The 18251-nt window shown below is 49.3% G+C and overlaps 1 protein-coding gene across 6 annotated transcripts in view; it reads left to right on the top strand.

Moving 5' to 3' along the window:
- Positions 1–18251, top strand: part of secisbp2l (SECIS binding protein 2-like) — a 64028-nt gene that overhangs the window by 31963 nt on the left and 13814 nt on the right. For 4 of the 6 annotated variants that reach the window (XM_058387798.1, XM_058387800.1, XM_058387799.1 and 1 more), the window contains exons 6-7: positions 14826–14850; positions 14954–15057. In XM_058387798.1, the coding sequence (XP_058243781.1) occupies positions 14826–14850; positions 14954–15057 (129 nt within the window). The remainder of the gene's footprint in view (positions 1–14825; positions 14851–14953; positions 15058–18251) is intronic. The other 2 variants (XM_058387801.1, XM_058387802.1) reach the window with 1 other exon arrangement.

Genomic DNA, 18251 nt, shown 5'->3' on the forward strand with positions numbered 1-18251 from the left:
ACAATGATACACAGTGATACACAATGATACACAGTGATACACAATACACAATGATACACAGTGATACACAATACACAATGATACACAGTGATGCACAATACACAATGATACACAGTGATGCACAATACACAATGATACACAGTGATACACAATACACAGTGATACACAGTGATACACAGTGATACACAATGATACACAATACACAATGATACACAGTGATACACAATGATACACAGTGATACACAATGATACACAGTGATACACAATGATACACAGTGATACACAGTGATGCACAATGATACACAGTGATACACAATACACAATGATACACAGTGATACACAATACACAATGATACACATTGATACACAATACACAATGATGCACAGTGATACACAATACACAATACACAGTGATCCACAATGATGCACAATGATACAGTGATACACTAATTCACAGTGATACACAGTGATACACTAATTCACAGTGATACACAATGGTACACAATGATACACAATGATACACAGTGATGCACAGTGATGCACAGTGATGCACAGTGATACACAGTGATACACAGTGATACACAGTGATACACAATGATACACAGTGATACACAATACACAGTGATACACAGTGATACACAATACACAATGATACACAGTGATGCACAATACACAATGATACACAGTGATAGTGATACACAATGATACACAGTGATACACAATGATACACAGTGATACACAATGATACACAATACACAATGATACACAGTGATACACAATGATACACAGTGATACACAATGATACACAGTGATACACAATGATACACAGTGATACACAGTGATGCACAATGATACACAGTGATACACAATACACAATGATACACAGTGATACACAATACACAATGATACACATTGATACACAATACACAATGATGCACAGTGATACACAATACACAATACACAGTGATCCACAATGATGCACAATGATACAGTGATACACTAATTCACAGTGATACACAGTGATACACTAATTCACAGTGATACACAATGGTACACAATGATACACAATGATACACAGTGATGCACAGTGATGCACAGTGATGCACAGTGATGCACAGTGATGCACAGTGATACACAATGATACACAGTGATACACAATACACAGTGATACACAGTGATACACAATACACAGTGATACACAGTGATACACAATACACAGTGATACACAGTGATACACAGTGATACACAATGATACACAATGATACACAGTGATTCACAATACACAATGATACACAGTGATACACAGTGATACACAATACACAGTGATACACAGTGATACACAATACACAGTGATACACAGTGATACACAATGATACACAATGATACACAGTGATACACAATACACAATGATACACAGTGATACACAGTGATACACAATACACAGTGATACACAGTGATACACAGTGATACACAGTGATACACAATACACAGTGATACACAGTGATACACAGTGATACACAATGATACACAGTGATTCACAATACACAGTAATACACAGTGATTCACAATACACAATGATACACAGTGATACACAATACACAATGATACACAGTGATTCACAATACACAATGATACACAGTGATACACAATGATACACAGTGATACACAATGATACACAGTGATACACAATGATACACAGTGATACACAATACACAATGATACACAGTGATAGTGATACACAATGATACACAGTGATACACAATGATACACAGTGATACACAATGATACACAATACACAATGATACACAGTGATACACAATGATACACAGTGATACACAGTGATGCACAATGATACACAGTGATACACAATACACAATGATACACAGTGATACACAATACACAATGATACACATTGATACACAATACACAATGATGCACAGTGATACACAATACACAATACACAGTGATCCACAATGATGCACAATGATACAGTGATACACTAATTCACAGTGATACACAGTGATACACTAATTCACAGTGATACACAATGGTACACAATGATACACAATACACAATGATACACAATGATACACAATACACAATGGTACACAGTGATACACAATACACAATGATACACAATACACAATACACAATGATGCGCAATGATACACAATAATACAGTGATACACAATAATACAGCGATACACAATGGTACACAATGATACACAATACACAATGATACACAATAATACACAGTGATACACAATACACAATGATGCACAATGATACACAGTGATACCCAGTGATACACGATGATACACAGTGACGCAATGATACACAATGATAGTGATACACAATAATACACAGTGGTACACAATGATACACAATGATACACAGTGGTACACAGTGGTACACAATGATACACAGTGGTACACAGTGGTACACAGTGATGCACAATGATACACAGTGGTACACAGTGATACACAATGATACACAGTGATACACAATACACAATGATACACAGTGATACACAGTGATACACGATGATACACAATAATACACGATGCTACACAATGATAGTGATACACAATAATACACAGTGATACACAATGATACACAGTGATACACAATGATACACAGTAATAGTGATACACAATAATACACAGTGATACACAATGATCCACAGTGATACACAATGATCCACAGTGATACACAATGATACACAATGATACACAATGATACACAATGATCCACAGTGATACACAATGATACACAGTGATACACAGTGATACACAATGATACACAGTGATACACAGTGATACACAATGATACACAGTGATACACAGTGATACACAATGATACACAGTGATACACAGTGATACACGATGATACACAATGACACAGTGATACACAATAATACACAGTGATACACAATGATACACAGTAATAGTGATACACAATGATACACAATACACAATGTTACACCAAGTGTAGTGGTGTGGTGAAATGTAGTGTAGTGGTGTGGTGAAATGTAGTGTAGTGGTGTGGTGGTGTAGTGAAGTGTAGTGGTGTTGTGGTGTGGTGAAGTGTAGTGGTGTGGTGTAGTGGTGTAGTGTAGTGGTGTGGTGTAGTGAAGTGGTGTGGTGTAGTGAAGTGGTGTGGTGTAGTGAAGTGGTGTGGTGAAGTGAAGTGGTGTGGTGAAGTGTAGTGGTGTAGTATAGTGAAGTGTAGTGGTGTGGTGTAGTTAAGTGTGGTGGTGTGGTGAAGTGTAGTGGTGTGGTGTAGTGGTGTGGTGTAGTGGTGAAGTGTAGTGGTGTGGTGTAGTGGTGTAGTCTAGTTGTAGTGTAGTGGTGCGGTGTAGTAGTGTAGTGGTGTGGTGTAGTGAAGTGGTGTGGTGTAGTGAAGTGTAGTGGTGTGGTGTAGTGAAGTGGTGTGGTGTAGTGAAGTGTTGTGGTGTGGTGTAGTGAAGTGTTGTAGTGGTGTGGTGTAGTGAAGTGTTGTAGTGTAGTGGTGTAGTGTAGTGTTTTGGTGTAGTGGTGTGGTGTAGTGTAGTGTTTTGGTGGTGTGGTGTAGTGGTGTGTAGTGGTGTAGTGTAGTGTTTTGGTGTAGTGGTGTGGTGTAGTGTTGTAGTGTTGTGGTGTAGTGTGGTGTAGTGGTGTAGTGCTGTAGTGTAGTGGTGTAGTGAAGTGTGGTGTGGTGTAGTGAAGTGTGGTGTGGTGTAGTGGTGTAGTGTAGTGAGGTGTGGTGGTGTGGTGTGGTGGTGTAGTGGTGTTGTGGTGTGGTGTAGTGTACTGGTGTGGTGTAGTGGTGTGGTGTAGTGTACTGGTGTAGTGTGGTGTGGTGCTGTAGTGTAGTGGTGTAGTGAAGTGTGGTGTAGTGAAGTGGTGTAGTGTGGTGTGGTGTAGTGAGGTGTGGTGGTGTGGTGTGGTGTAGTGTAGTGAGGTGTGGTGTTGTGGTGTGGTGAAGTGTAGTGAGGTGTGGTGTAGTGAAGTGTCGTGAGGTGGTGTGGTGTGGTGTAGTGTAGTGAGGTGTGGTGGTGTGGTGTGGTGTACTGAAGTGTAGTGAAGTGTAGTGAAATGTGGTGGTGTGGTGTAGTTAAGTGTAGTGGCGTGGTGAAGTGTGGTGTAGTGGTGCGTGGTGAAGTGTAGTGGTGTGGTGTAATGAAGTGTAGTGTAGTGAGGTGTGGTGGTATGGTGTGGTGTATTGAGGTGTTGTGGTGTAGTGTAGTGAAGTGTGGTGTAGTAGTGGTGTAGTGAAGTGTAGTTGTGTGGTGTAGTGTAGTGAAGTGTAGTGGTCTAGTCTAGTGGTGTGGTGGTGTAGTGGTGTGGTGTAGTGTATTGTGGTGTGAAGTGTAGTGTAGTGAGGTGTGGTGTAGTGAAGTGTAGTGGTGTGGTGTAGTAGTGGTGTAATGAAGTGTGGTGTAGTGAAGTGTAGTGGTGTGGTGTGGTGAAGTGTAGTGGTGTGGTGTAGTGAAGTGGTGTGATGTGGTGTGGTGTAGTGTATTGTAGTGGTGTGGTGTAGTGGTGTTGTGAAGTGTAGTGGTGTGGTGTAGTGTAGTGGTGTGGTGTAGTGCAGTGTAGTGGTGTGGTGAAGTGTAGTGTAGTGGTGTGGTGAAGTGTAGTGAAGTGTAGTTGTGTGGTGTGGTGTAGTGTAGTCAAGTGTAGTGGTGTGGTGTAGTGAAGTGTGGTGTGGTGTAGTGAAGTGTGGTGTGGTGTAGTGAAGTGTGGTGTGGTGTAGTGAAGTGTAGTGTGGTGTAGTGTAGTGAAGTGTTGTGGTGTGGTGAAGTGTAGTGAGGTGGTGTGGTGTAGTGCAGTGTAGTGGTGTGGTGTAGTGCAGTGTAGTGGTGTGGTGTGGTGAAGTGTAGTGGTGTGGTGTCGTGTAGTGTAGTGAAGTGTAGTGGTGTACTGGTGTGGTGTGGTGAAGTGTAGTGTAGTGAGGTGTGGTGGTATGGTGTGGTGTAGTGAGGTGGTGTAGTGAAGTGTGGTGGTGTGGTGTAGTAGTGGTGTAGTGAAGTGGTGTGGTGTGGTGTGTGGTGTGGTGTAGTGTAGTCAAGTGTAGTGGTGTAGTGAAGTGTGGTGTGGTGTAGTGAAGTGTGGTGTGGTGTAGTGTGGTGTGGTGTAGTGTAGTGTGGTGTAGTGTAGTGAAGTGTAGTGTGGTGTAGTGTAGTGAAGTGTAGTGGTGTAGTGGTGTGGTGTGGTGTAGTGAAGTGTTGTGGTGTGGTGTAGTGAAGTGAAGTGTTGTGGTGTGGTGTAGTGAAGTGTAGTGGTGTGGTGTAGTGTACTGAAGTGTAGTGTGGTGTAGTGTAGTGAAGTGTAGTGGTGTGGTGTGGTGTGGTGTAGTGTAGTGAAGTGTAGTGGTGTGGTGTGGTGTGGTGTGGTGTGGTGAAGTGTAGTGAGGTGGTGTGGTGTGGTGTGGTGTGGTGAAGTGTAGTGAGGTGGTGTGGTGTAGTGCAGTGTAGTGGTGTGGTGTAGTGCAGTGTAGTGGTGTGGTGTGGTGTAGTGCAGTGTAGTGGTGTAGTGTAGTGAAGTGGTGTGGTGTGGTGTAGTGCAGTGTAGTGGTGTGGTGTAGTGCAGTGTAGTGGTGTAGTGCAGTGTAGTGGTGTGGTGTGGTGTAGTGCAGTGTAGTGGTGTGGTGTGGTGTGGTGTGGTGAAGTGTAGTGGTGTGGTGTCGTGTAGTGTAGTGAAGTGTAGTGGTGTACTGGTGTGGTGTGGTGAAGTGTAGTGTAGTGAGGTGTGGTGTGGTGTACTGAAGTGGTGTGGTGTAGTGAAGTGTAATGGTGTAGTGTGGTGTAGTGAAGTGGTGTGGTGTGAAGTGTAGTGGTGTGGTTAAGTGTAGTAGTGGTGTAGTGGTGTGGTGGTGTGTAGTGAAGTGTAGTGAAGTGTAGTGGTGTGGTGTTGTGGTGTAGTGAAGTGTAGTGGTGTGGTGTTGTGGTGTGGTGTGGTGTAGTGAAGTGTAGTGAAGTGTAGTGAAGTGTAGTGGTGTGGTGTTGTGGTGTGGTGTAGTGTAGTCAAGTGTAGTGGTGTAGTGTAGTCAAGTGTAGTTGTGTGGTGTAGTGCAGTGTAGTGGTGTGGTGTAGTGCAGTGTAGTGGTGTGGTGTAGTGCAGTGTAGTGGTGTAGTGCAGTGTAGTGTTGTGGTGTAATGAAGTGTAGTGTAGTGGTGTAGTGAAGTATAGTGGTGTAGTGAAATATAGTGGTGTAGTGAAGTGGTGTGGTGTTGTGAAGTGTAGTGGTGTGGTGTAGTGGTGTAGTGTAGTGAAGTGTAGTGGTGTACTGGTGTGGTGTGGTGAAGTGTAGTGTAGTGAGGTGTGGTGGTATGGTGTGGTGTAGTGAGGTGGTGTAGTGAAGTGTGGTGGTGTGGTGTAGTAGTGGTGTAGTGAAGTGTAGTGGTGTAGTGAAGTGTAGTGGTGTAGTCTAGTGGTGTGGTGTAGTGTGGTGGTGTAGTGTTATAGTGTAGTGTGGTGTAGTGTAGTGGTGTAGTGAAGTGTGGTGTAGTGAGGTGTAGTGAAGTGTAGTGGTGTGGTGTAGTGAAGTGTAGTGTAGTGAGGTGTGGTGGTGTGGTGTGGTGAAGTGTAGTGGTCTGGTGAAGTGTAGTGGTGTGGTGTAGTAGTGGTGTATTGAAGTGTAGTGGTGTGGTGTAGTGAAGTGTAGTAGTGTGGTGTAGTGACGTGTAGTGGTGTGGTGTACTGAAGTGTAATGGTGTACTGAAGTGTAATGGTGTAGTGTGGTGTCGTGAAGTGTAGTGGTGTAGTGGTGTAGTGAAGTGTAGTGTAGTGGTGTGGTGTAATGAAGTGTAGTGTAGTGGTGTGGTGTAATGAAGTGTAGTGGTGTAGTGATGTATAGTAGTGTAGTGGTGTGGTGTGTTGAAGTGTGGTGGTGTGGTGTAGTGAAGTGTGGTGGTGTGGTGTGGTGAAGTGTATTGGTGTAGTGCAGTGTAGTGGTGTAGTGAAGTGTAGTGGTGTGGTGAAGTGGTGTGGTGTAGTGTAATGAAGTGTACTGTAGTGGTGTGGTCTAATGAAGTGAAGTGGTGTGGTGTAGTGTTGTAGTGTGGTGTATTGGTGTAGTCTAGTTGTGGTGTGGTGTTGTGTAGTGGTGTAGTCTAGTGGTGTGGTGTAGTAGTGTAGTGTAGTGGTGGTGTGGTGTAGTGTAGTGGTGTGATGTTGTGGTGTGGTGTAGTGTTGTGGTGTGGTGGTGTAGTGTAGTGGTGTAGTATAGTAGTGTAGTGGTGTGGTGTAGTGTAGTGTTTTGGTGTAGTGGTGTGGTGTAGTGTAGTGGTGTAGTGTAGTCAAGTGTAGTTGTGTGGTGTAGTGCAGTGTAGTGGTGTGGTGGAGTGCAGTGTAGTGGTGTGGTGTAGTGCAGTGTAGTGGTGTAGTGCAGTGTAGTGTTGTGGTGTGGTGTGTAATGAAGTGTAGTGTAGTGGTGTAGTGAAGTATAGTGGTGTAGTGAAATATAGTGGTGTAGTGAAGTGGTGTGGTGTTGTGAAGTGTAGTGGTGTGGTGAAGTGTAGTGGTGTACTGGTGTGGTGTGGTGAAGTGTAGTGTAGTGAGGTGTGGTGGTATGGTGTGGTGTAGTGAGGTGGTGTGGTGTAGTGTAGTGAAGTGTGGTGGTGTGGTGTAGTAGTGGTGTAGTGAAGTGTAGTGGTGTAGTGAAGTGTAGTGGTGTAGTCTAGTGGTGTGGTGGTGTAGTGTTATAGTGTAGTGTGGTGTAGTGTAGTGGTGTAGTGAAGTGTGGTGTAGTGAGGTGTAGTTAAGTGTAGTGGTGTGGTGTAGTGAAGTGTAGTGTAGTGAGGTGTGGTGGTGTGGTGTGGTGAAGTGTAGTGGTCTGGTGAAGTGTAGTGGTCTGGTGAAGTGTAGTGGTGTGGTGAAGTGTATTGGTGTAGTGCAGTGTAGTGGTGTAGTGAAGTGTAGTGGTGTGGTGTGGTGAAGTGTAGTTGTGTGGTGTTGTGGTGTGGTGTAGTGTAGTGAAGTGTAGTGGTGTAGTGAAGTGTAGTGTAGTAGTGAAGTGTAGTGGTGTGGTGTGGTGAAGTGTAGTGAGGTGTTGTGGTGTAGTGTAGTGGTGTGGTGTAATGAAGTGTAGTGTAGTGGTGTAGTGAAGTGTAGTGGTGTGGTGTGTGTGGTGTAGTGAGGTGAAGTGTAGTGGTGTGGTGTAGTGAAGTGTAGTGGTGTACTGGTGTGGTGTGATGTAGTGTAGTGAGGTGTGCTGGTATGGTGTGGTGTAGTGAGGTGTTGTGGTGTGGTGTAGTGAAGTGTGGTGGTGTAGTAGTGGTGTAGTGAAGTGTAGTGGTGTGGTGTAGTGAAGTGTAGTGGTGTGGTGTAGTGACGTGTAGTGGTGTGGTGTAGTGACGTGGTGTGGTGTAGTGAAGTGTAACGGTGTAGTGTGGTGTAGTGAAGTGTAGTGGTGTAGTCTAGTGGTGTGGTGTAGTGAAGTGTAGTGGTGTGGTGAAGTGGTGTGGTGTAGTGTAATGAAGTGTACTGTAGTGGTGTGGTCTAATGAAGTGTAGTGTAGTGGTGTGGTCTAATGAAGTGTAGTGTAGTGGTGTGGTGTAATGAAGTGTGGTGGTGTGGTGTGGTGTAGTGAAGTGTAGTGGTGTGGTGCAGTGAAGTGTGGTGTAGTGAAGTGTAGTGGTGTAGTGAAGTGTAGTGGTGTGGTGTAGTGGTGTAGTGAAGTGGTGTGGTGTAGTGAAGTGGTGTGGTGTGGTGTAGTGAAGTGGTGTGGTGAAGTGGTGTGGTGTAGTGAAGTGTAGTGGTGTGGTGTAGTGAAGTGTAGTGGTGTGGTGTGGTGTAGTGTAGTGGTGTGGTGTAGTGAAGTGTAGTGGTGTAGTGAAGTGTAGTGGTGTGGTGTGGTGTAGTGAAGTGTTGTGGTGTGGTGTAGTGAGGTGTAGTGAAGTGTAGTGCAGTGTAGTGGTCTAGTGAAGTGGTGTGGTGAAGTGTAGTGAAGTGTAGTTGTGTGGTGTGGTGGTGTGGTGGTGTGGTGTAGTGTAGTGAAGTGTAGTGGTGTAGTGAAGTGTAGTGTAGTGGTGTGGTGTGGTGAAGTGTAGTGAGGTGGTGTGGTGTGGTGTAGTGTAGTGGTGTGGTGTAGTGCAGTGTAGTGGTGTGGTGTGTGTGGTGTAGTGAGGTGAAGTGTAGTGGTGTGGTGTAGTGAAGTGTAGTGGTGTACTGGTGTGGTGTGGTGAAGTGTAGTGAGGTGTGGTGGTATGGTGTGGTATAGTGGTGTGGTGTAGTGAGGTGTTGTGGTGTAGTGTGGTGTGGTGTAGTGAAGTGTAGTGGTGTGGTGTAGTGTAGTGGTGTAGTGTAGTGGTGTGGTGGTGTAGTGTTGTATTGTGGTGTGTAGTGGTGAAGTGAAGTGTAGTGGTGTGGTGTAGTGAAGTGTAGTGGTGTCGTGGTGTAGTGTAGTGAGGTGTGGTGGTGTGGTGTAGTAGTGGTGTAGTGAAGTGTAGTGGTGTGGTGTAGTGGTGTGGTGTAGTGAAGTGTAGTGGTGTGGTGTGGTGAAGTGTAGTGGTGTGGTGTGAAGTGGTGTAGTGAAGTGTAGTGCAGTGGTGTGGTGTAGTGTAGTGGTGTGGTGGTGTAGTGAAGTGGTGTGGTGTGGTGTAGTAGTGGTGTAGTGAAGTGTAGTGTTGTGGTGTGGTGTAGTGAAGTGGTGTGGTGTAGTGAAGTGGTGTGGTGTAGTGAAGTGGTGTGGTGTGGTGTGGTGAAGTGTAGTGGTGTGGTGTGGTGTAGTGAGGTGTGGTGGTGTAGTGTAGTGCAGTGGTGTGGTGTAGTGGTGTGGTGGTGTAGTGTAGTGAGGTGTGGTGGTGTGGTGTAGTAGTGGTGTAGTGAAGTGTAGTGTTGTGGTGTAGTGAAGTGGTGTGGTGTGGTGAAGTGTAGTGGTGTGGTGTGGTGTAGTGAGGTGTGGTGGTGTGGTGTAGTGAAGTGTAGTGGTGTGGTGTGGTGTGAAGTGTAGTGGTGTGGTGTAGTGCAGTGGTGTGGTGTGGTGTAGTGAGGTGTGGTGGTGTGGTGTAGTGAAGTGTAGTGGTGTGGTGTGAAGTGTAGTGGTGTAGTGCAGTGGTGTGGTGTAGTGAAGTGTAATGGTATAGTGTGGTGTAGTGAAGTGTAGTGTGGTGTAGTGAAGTGGTGAAGTGTAGTGAAGTGGTGTGTAGTGAAGTGTAGTGGTGTGGTGTAGTGAAGTGGTTTGTAGTGAAGTGTAGTGGTGTGGTGTAGTGTAGTGTTTTGGTGTAGTGGTGTGGTGTAGTGTAGTGGTGTAGTGTAGTGTTTTGGTGTGGTGTAGTAGTGGTGTGGTGTAGTGGTGTGGAGTGGTGTAGTGGTGTGGTGTGGTGGTGTTGTGGTGTAGTGAAGTGTAGTGGTGTGGTGTGGTGTGAAGTGTAGTGGTGTGGTGTAGTGCAGTGGTGTGGTGTAGTGAAGTGTAATGGTATAGTGTGGTGTAGTGAAGTGTAGTGAAGTGGTGTGTAGTGAAGTGTAGTGGTGTGGTGTGGTGTAGTGAAGTGGTGTGGTGAAGTGGTGTGTAGTGAAGTGTAGTGGTGTGGTGTAGTGGTGTGGTGTAGTGTAGTGAAGTGTAGTGAAGTGTAGTGGTGTAGTGAAATGAAGTGTGGTGTAGTGGTGTGGTGTTGTGTAGTGGTGTAGTGTAGTAGTAGTGGTGTGGTGTGGTGTAGTGTGGTATGGTGTAGTGTGGTGTAGTGGTGTGGTGTAGTGTTGTAGTGTGGTGTATTGGTGTAGTCTAGTTGTGGTGTGGTGTTGTGTAGTGGTGTAGTCTAGTGGTGTGGTGTAGTAGTGTAGTGTAGTAGTGGTGTGGTGTAGTGTAGTTTAGTGGTGTAGTGGTGTGGTGTAGTGTAGTAGTAGTGGTGTGGTGTGGTGTAGTGGTGTAGTGTAGTAGTAGTGTGGTGTGGTGTAGTGGTGTGGTGTAGTGTAGTAGTAGTTTGGTGTAGTGGTGTGGTGTAGTGGTGTGGTGTAGTGTTGTGGTGTAGTGTAGTGGTGTGGTGGTGTGGTGTGGTGTAGTGGTGTAGTGTTGTGGTGTAGTGTAGTGGTGTGGTGTGGTGTAGTGTAGTGGTGTGGTGTAGTGGTGTGGTGTGGTGTAGTGTAGTAGTGTAGTAGTGTAATGGTGTAGTGGTGTGGTGTAGTGTAGTAGTGTAATGGTGTAGTGGTGTGGTGTAGTGTAGTGGTGTGGTGTAGTGTAGTAGTAGTGTGGTGTAGTCTAGTAGTAGTGTGGTGTAGTGTTGTGGTGTAGTGTAGTGGTGTGGTGTGGTGTAGTGTAGTAGTGGTGTGGTGTAGTGTAGTGAAGTGTAGTGAAGTGTAGTGGTGTAGTGAAATGAAGTGTGGTGTTGTGGTGTAGTGGTGGTGTGGTGTAGTGGTGTGGTGTGGTGTAGTGTAGTAGTAGTAGTGGTGTGGTGTGGTGTAGTGTGGTGTAGTGTAGTAGTGGTGTGGTGTAGTGTAGTTTAGTGGTGTAGTAGTAGTGTGGTGTAGTGTAGTGGTGTGGTGTAGTGTAGTTTAGTGGTGTGGTGTAGTAGTAGTGTGGTGTAGTGTAGTGGTGTGGTGTAGTGTAGTGGTGGTGTAGTGGTGTGGTGTAGTGGTGTGGTGTAGTGGTGTGGTGTAGTGGTGTGGTAGTGTTGTGGTGTGGTGTAGTGTAGTAGTGTAGTGGTGTGGTGTAGTGTAGTAGTAGTGTGGTGTAGTGTAGTAGTAGTGTGGTGTGGTGTGGTGGTGTAGTGTAGTGTGGTGTGGTGTGGTGGTGTAGTGTAGTGGTGTGGTGTAGTGTAGTGGTGTGGTGGTGTAGTGTAGTGGTGTGGTGTAGTGTAGTCGTGTTGTGGTGTGGTGTAGTGTAGTGGTGTGGTGTGGTGTAGTGTAGTGGTGTAGTGGTGTTGTGGTGTGGTGTAGTGGTGTGGTGTGGTGTAGTGGTGTGGTGTGGTGTGGTGTAGTGGTGTGGTGTAGTGGTGTAGTGTAGTGGTGTAGTGTAGTGGTGTAGTGTAGTGGTGTGGTGTAGTGGTGTAGTGTAGTGGTGTGGTGTGGTGTGGTGTAGTGGTGTGGTGTAGTGGTGTGGTGTAGTGGTGTGGTGGTGTGTAGTGGTGTGGTGTGGTGGTGTGTAGTGGTGTAGTGTAGTAGTAGTGGTGTGGTGTGGTGTAGTGTGGTATGGTGTAGTCGTGTTGTGGTGTGGTGTAGTGTAGTGGTGTGGTGTGGTGTAGTGTAGTGGTGTTGTGGTGTGGTGTAGTGTAGTGGTGTGGTGTGGTGTAGTGTGGTATGGTGTAGTGTGGTGTAGTGGTGTGGTGTAGTGTAGTAGTGTAGTGTTGTGTAGTGGTGTAGTGTAGTAGTAGTAGTGTGGTGTGGTGTAGTGGTGTAGTGTGGTGTAGTGTAGTAGTGGTGTGGTGTAGTGTAGTTTAGTGGTGTAGTGGTGTGGTGTAGTGTAGTAGTAGTTTGGTGTAGTGGTGTGGTGTGGTGTAGTGGTGTAGTGTAGTAGTAGTGTGGTGTGGTGTGGTGTAGTGTAGTAGTAGTTTGGTGTAGTGGTGTGGTGTAGTGGTGTGGTGTAGTGTTGTGGTGTAGTGTAGTGGTGTGGTGTAGTGGTGTAGTGTTGTGGTGTAGTGTAGTGGTGTGGTGTGGTGTAGTGTAGTGGTGTGGTGTAGTGGTGTGGTGTGGTGTAGTGTAGTAGTGTGGTGTGGTGTAGTGAAGTGGTGTAGTGTATGGGTGTGGTGGTGTAGTGGTGGTGTGGTGTAGTGTAGTGGTGTGGTGTAGTGTAGTGGTGTGTGGTGTGGGTGTGGTGTAGTAGTAGTGTGGTGTGGTGTAGTGTTGTGTAGTAGTGTAGTGGTGTGGTGTGGTGAAGTGTAGTAGTGGTGTGGTGTAGTGTAGTGAAGTGTGGTAGTGGTGTAGTGTAATGAAGTGTGGTGTTGTGGGTGTAGTGGTGTTGGTGGTGTGGTGTGGTGTAGTGGTGTGGTGTAGTGGGGTGGTGTAGTAAGTAGTAGTGGGTGTGGTGTGGGTGTAGGTGTGGTGTAGTGTAGTAGTGGTGTGGTGTAGTGTAGTTTAGTGGTGTAGTAGTAGTGTGGTGTAGTGTAGTGGTGTGGTGTAGTGTAGTTTAGTGGTGTGGTGTAGTAGTAGTGTGGTGTAGTGTAGTGGTGTGGTGTAGTGTAGTGGTGGTGTGGTGTGGTGTAGTGGTGTGGTGTAGTGGTGTGGTGTAGTGTAGTAGTAGTGTTGTGGTGTGGTGTAGTGTAGTAGTGTAGTGGTGTAGTGTAGTAGTAGTGTGGTGTAGTGTAGTAGTAGTGTGGTGTGGTGTGGTGGTGTAGTGTAGTGTGGTGTGGTGTGGTGGTGTAGTGTAGTGGTGTGGTGTAGTGTAGTGGTGTGGTGGTGTAGTGTAGTGGTGTAGTGGTGTGGTGTAGTGTAGTCGTGTTGTGGTGTGGTGTAGTGTAGTGGTGTGGTGTGGTGTAGTGTAGTGGTGTAGTGGTGTTGTGGTGTGGTGTAGTGGTGTGGTGTAGTGGTGTGGTGTGGTGTGGTGTAGTGGTGTGGTGTAGTGGTGTGGTGTAGTGTAGTGGTGTGGTGTAGTGGTGTAGTGTAGTGGTGTGGTGTAGTTGTGGTGTGGTGTAGTTGTGGTGTGGTGTGGTGTAGTGGTGTGGTGTAGTGGTGTGGTGGTGTGTAGTGGTGTGGTGTGGTGGTGTGTAGTGGTGTGGTGTAGTGGTGTAGTGTAGTCGTGGTGTGGTGTGGTGTAGTGTAGTGGTGTTGTGGTGTGGTGTGGTGTGGTGTAGTGTAGTGGTGTGGTGTGGTGTAGTGTAGTGGTGTAGTTGTGGTGTGGTGTAGTGTAGTGGTGTGGTGTAGTGGTGTGGTGTAGTGTAGTGGTGTGGTGTAGTGTAGTGGTGTGGTGTAGTGGTGTGGTGTAGTGTAGTGGTGTAGTGGTGTGGTGTGGTGTGGTGTGGTGTAGTGGTGTGGTGTGGTGTAGTGGTGTGGTGTAGTGTAGTGGTGTGGTGTAGTGGTGTAGTGTAGTGGTGTGGTGTAGTTGTGGTGTGGTGTGGTGTAGTGGTGTGGTGTAGTGGTGTAGTGGTGTGGTGGTGTGTAGTGGTGTGGTGGTGTGTAGTGGTGTGGTGTAGTGGTGTAGTGTAGTGGTGTTGTGGTGTGGTGTAGTGTAGTGTAGTGGTGTGGTGTAGTGTAGTGGTGTAGTGTAGTGGTGTGGTGTGGTGTAGTTGTGGTGTGGTGTAGTGTAGTGGTGTAGTGTAGTGTAGTGGTGTGGTGTGGTGTAGTGTAGTGTAGTGTAGTGGTGTGGTGTGGTGTAGTGTAGTGGTGTGGTGTGGTGTAGTGTAGTGGTGTTGTGGTGTGGTGTGGTGTAGTGTAGTGGTGTAGTGTAGTGGTGTGGTGTAGTGGTGTGGTGTAGTTGTGGTGTAGTTGTGGTGTGGTGTAGTGGTGTGGTGTAGTGGTGTGGTGTGGTGTAGTTGTGGTGTGGTGTAGTGGTGTGGTGTAGTTGTGGTGTGGTGTAGTTGTGGTGTGGTGTAGTTGTGGTGTGGTGTAGTGGTGTGGTGTAGTTGTGGTGTGGTGTAGTTGTGGTGTGGTGTAGTGTAGTGGTGTGGTGTAGTGTAGTGGTGTGGTGTAACATGCATTTGGAATAAAAAAAACTCTCTCATGGTATTTTTATATATAAATGTATGTACATCTGATTTATATTACATAGTCATGTATTCCAGCCCAGATACCTAATGTACACTTACTACAGTAATATCATAGCATATATATGTTCCATAAAATATAAACACAGCTCTGAAGAGCTCTGGTGTCACAGTATCAAATCATTCACTAATAATAGAGTTCAGACTGTGATGTTCTGAAGTGATGTGAAGCTGTAATATCTGTGTGTGTGTGTGTGTGTGTTAACAGGGTGTTGAAGCTGGAGTCATGACTGGTGAGTATTTTAAGCTCTTGTTTTCAGATGCACAATTGAGAGTGCCAGAATTTTGTGTAGCATAACAGATGTCTGTGTGTGTGTGTGTGTGTGTGTACAATAGCAGTCAGCTGGGTGAATCCCTCCTCTTCAGCTCCTCAGAAACCCTGGGCAGACCGTAGCTCGACCTTCCACAGAAACAAAATGGAGCAGAGGAATTACTCTCAGGTAACTGGAGAGTGTGGTGTTTAAACTTTAAGCAGCAGGATGATGAACAGAGAGACCACGACAGGATCATTAACCACGCTGTGTGAGCGTGTGTGGCGTCGCGTCGTGTGTGGCGTGTGTCGCGTCGCGTGGCGGCGTGCGTGGCGGCGTCGCGTGTGTGTGGCGCGTGTGTGGCGTGGCGTGCATGTGTGGCCCAGCGTGTGTGGCCTTGGCGTGTGGCGTGTCTTGGCGTGTGCGTGGCGGCGTGTGTGGCGTGTGGCGTGTGCGTGGCGTGTGTGTCGTGTGTGTGTGGCGTGTGCGTGGCTGGCGTGTGTGCGTGGCGTGTGTGGCCTTGCGTGTATGGCGTGTGGCGTGAGCATGTGTGGCGTGAGCATGTGTGCGTGGCGTGTGGCGTGCGTGTGTGGCGTGTGTGTGGCGTGGCGTGTGTGTGGCGTGGCGTTTGTGTGGCGTGGCGTGTGTGTCAGCGTGTGTGTCAGCGTGGCGTGTGGCGTGTGTGGCGTGCGTGTGTGGCGTGCGTGTGTGGCGTGCGTGTGGCGTGTGTGTGGCGTCGTGTGTGGCGTCGCGTGTGTGGCGGCGTGTGCGTGGCGTGCGTGTGTGGCGTGGCGTGCGTGTGGCGTGCGTGCGTGTGTGTGGCGTGTGGCGGCGTGTGCGTGGCGGCGTGTGTGGCGTGGCGTGGCGTGTGTGGCGTGCGCGTGTGTGGCGTGCGTGTGTGGCGTGCGTGTGTGGCGTGGCGTGTGGCGTGGCGTGTGGCGTGCGTGTGTGGCGTGTGTGTGGCGTGTGTGTGGCGTGTGTGTGTGTGGCGTGTGTGTGTGGCGTGTGTGTGTGGCGTGTGTCAGCGTGTGGCGTGTGTGCGGCGTGTGTGGCGGCGTGTGTGTGGCGTGGCGTGTGTGCTGGCGTGTGTGTCTGGCGTGTGTGTGCGGCGTGTGTCGTGGCGTGTGTGTGGCGTGTGTGTGGCTGGCGTGTGTGCGTGCGTGTGTGGCGGCGTGTGTGGCGTGGCGTGTGTGGCCGGGTGTGTGGCGTGTGTGTGTGGCGTGGCGTGTGGCGTGGCGTGTGTGTGCGTGGCGTGGCGTGTGGCCGTGTGTGTGTGTGGCGTGTGTGGCGTGTGTGGCGTGTGTGTGTGGCGTGTGTGGCGTGTGGCGTGTGTGGCGTGCGTGTGGCGTGGCGTGTGTGGCGTGTGTGTGGCGTCAGCGTGTGTGTCAGCAGCGTGTGTCCCAGCGTGTGTGTCAGCGTGTGTGTGGCGTGTGTGTGTGGCGTGTGGCGTGTGGCGTGTGTGTGGCGTGCGTGTGTGGCGTGGCGTGAGTGTGGCGTGCGTGAGTGGCGTGGCGTGTCAGCGTGTGTGTGTGGCGGGTGGGTGTGTGGCGGCGTGGTGTGTGTGGCGGGTGGCGTGTGTGTGTGGCGTGTGTGGGTGTGTGTGTGTGGCGTGGCGTGTGTGTGTGGCGGGTGTGTGTGTGGCGGTGTGTGGCGGGTGTGTGGCGTGGCGTGTGTGGCGTGGCGTGTGTGTGCGTGGCGTGGCGTGCGTGGCGTGTGTGTGCGTGGCGTGTGTGGCGTGTGTGTGTGGCGTGTGTGTGTGTGTGTGGCGTGTGTGGCGTGTGTGTGGCGTGTGGCGTGTGTGTGGCGTGTGTGTGGCGTGTGTGGCGGCGTGTGTGGCGTGTGGTGTGCGTGTGTGGCGTGTGTGAAGCGGCGTGTGTGTGTGGCGTGTGTGTGGCGTGTGTGGCGTGTGTGTGTCCAGCGTGTGTGTGTGTCAGCGTGTGTGTGTGTGTGTGTGGCGGCGTGTGTGTGGCGTGTGTGTGTGTGTGTGTGTGGCGTGTGTGTGTGTCAGCGTGTGTGTGTGTGCGTGTGTGTGTGGCGTGTGTGTGTGTGTGTGGCGTGTGTGTGTGGCGTGTGTGTGTGTGGCGTGTGTGTGGCGTGTGTGTGGCGTGTGTGTGTGGCGTGTGTGTGGCGTGTGTGTGTGGCGTGTGTGTGTGGCGTGTGGCGTGTGGCGCGTGGCGTGTGTGGCGTGGCGTGTGTGGCAGCGTGGCGTGTGTGTGGCGTGGCGTGTGTGGCGGCGTGTGTGTGGCGTGGCGTGTGTGTGGCGTGTGTGTGTGAGCGTGCGTGTGGCGTGTGTGTGTGTGGCGTGTGTGTGGCGTGTGTGTGTGTGGCGTGTGTGTGTGTGGCGTGTGTGTGGCGTGTGTGTGTGTGGCGTGTGTGGCGTGTGTGGCGTGTGTGTGTGGCGTGTGTGGCGTGTGTGAGCGTGTGTGTGAGCGTGTGTGTGGCGTGTGTGTGTGTGGCGTGTGTGCGTGTGGCGTGTGTGGCGTGTGTGTGCGTGGCGTGTGTGTGTGGCGTGGCGTGTGTGTGGCGTGTGTGGCGTGTGTGAGAAGCGGCGTGGCGTGTGTGTGGCGTGTGTGTGTGGCGTGTGTGTGTGCTGCATGGCGTGTGTGTGTGGCGTGTGTGTGGCGTGTGTGTGTGTGAGCGTGTGTGTGTGTGGCGTGTGGCGTGTGTGAGCGTGTGTGTGGCGTGTGTGGCGTGTGTGGCGTGTGTGTGTGGCGTGTGTGCTGCGTGGCGTGTGTGTGGCGTGTGTGTGTGTGTGGCGTGTGTGTGGCGTGTGTGTGGCGTGTGGCGTGTGTGTGTGTGGCGTGTGTGTGTGTGCAGCGTGGCGTGTGTGTGTGTGTGGCGTGTGTTGCATGGCGTGTGTGTGTGGCGTGTGTGTGTGCTGCATGGCGTGTGTGTGTGGCGTGTGTGTGGCGTGTGTGTGTGTGCTGCGTGGCGTGTGTGTGTGTGGCGGGTGGGTGTGTGGCGGCGTGTGCGTGGCGTGTGTGTGGCGTGTGTGTGTGGCGTGTTGCGTGGCGTGTGTGTGTGCTGCATGGCGTGTTGCGTGGCGTGTGTGTGTGCTGCATGGCGTGTGTGTGTGGCGTGTTGCGTGGCGTGTGTGTGTGCTGCATGGCGTGTGTGGCGTGTGTGGCGTGTGTGGTGTGAGCGTGTGTGTGGCGTGTGTGTGTGCTGCGTGGCGTGTGTTGCATGGCGTGTGTGTGTGCTGCATGGCGTGTGTGTGTGGCGTGTTGCGTGGCGTGTGTGTGTGCTGCATGGCGTGTGTGTGTGGCGTGTTGCGTGGCGTGTGTGTGTGCTGCATGGCGTGTTGCGTGGCGTGTGTGTGTGCTGCATGGCGTGTGTGTGTGGCGTGTGTGTGTGCTGCATGGTGTGTGTGTGTGGCGTGTGTG

Source organism: Hemibagrus wyckioides, linkage group LG04 (genome assembly GCF_019097595.1).
Source record: "Hemibagrus wyckioides isolate EC202008001 linkage group LG04, SWU_Hwy_1.0, whole genome shotgun sequence".
NCBI classification, from domain to species: domain Eukaryota; kingdom Metazoa; phylum Chordata; class Actinopteri; order Siluriformes; family Bagridae; genus Hemibagrus; species Hemibagrus wyckioides.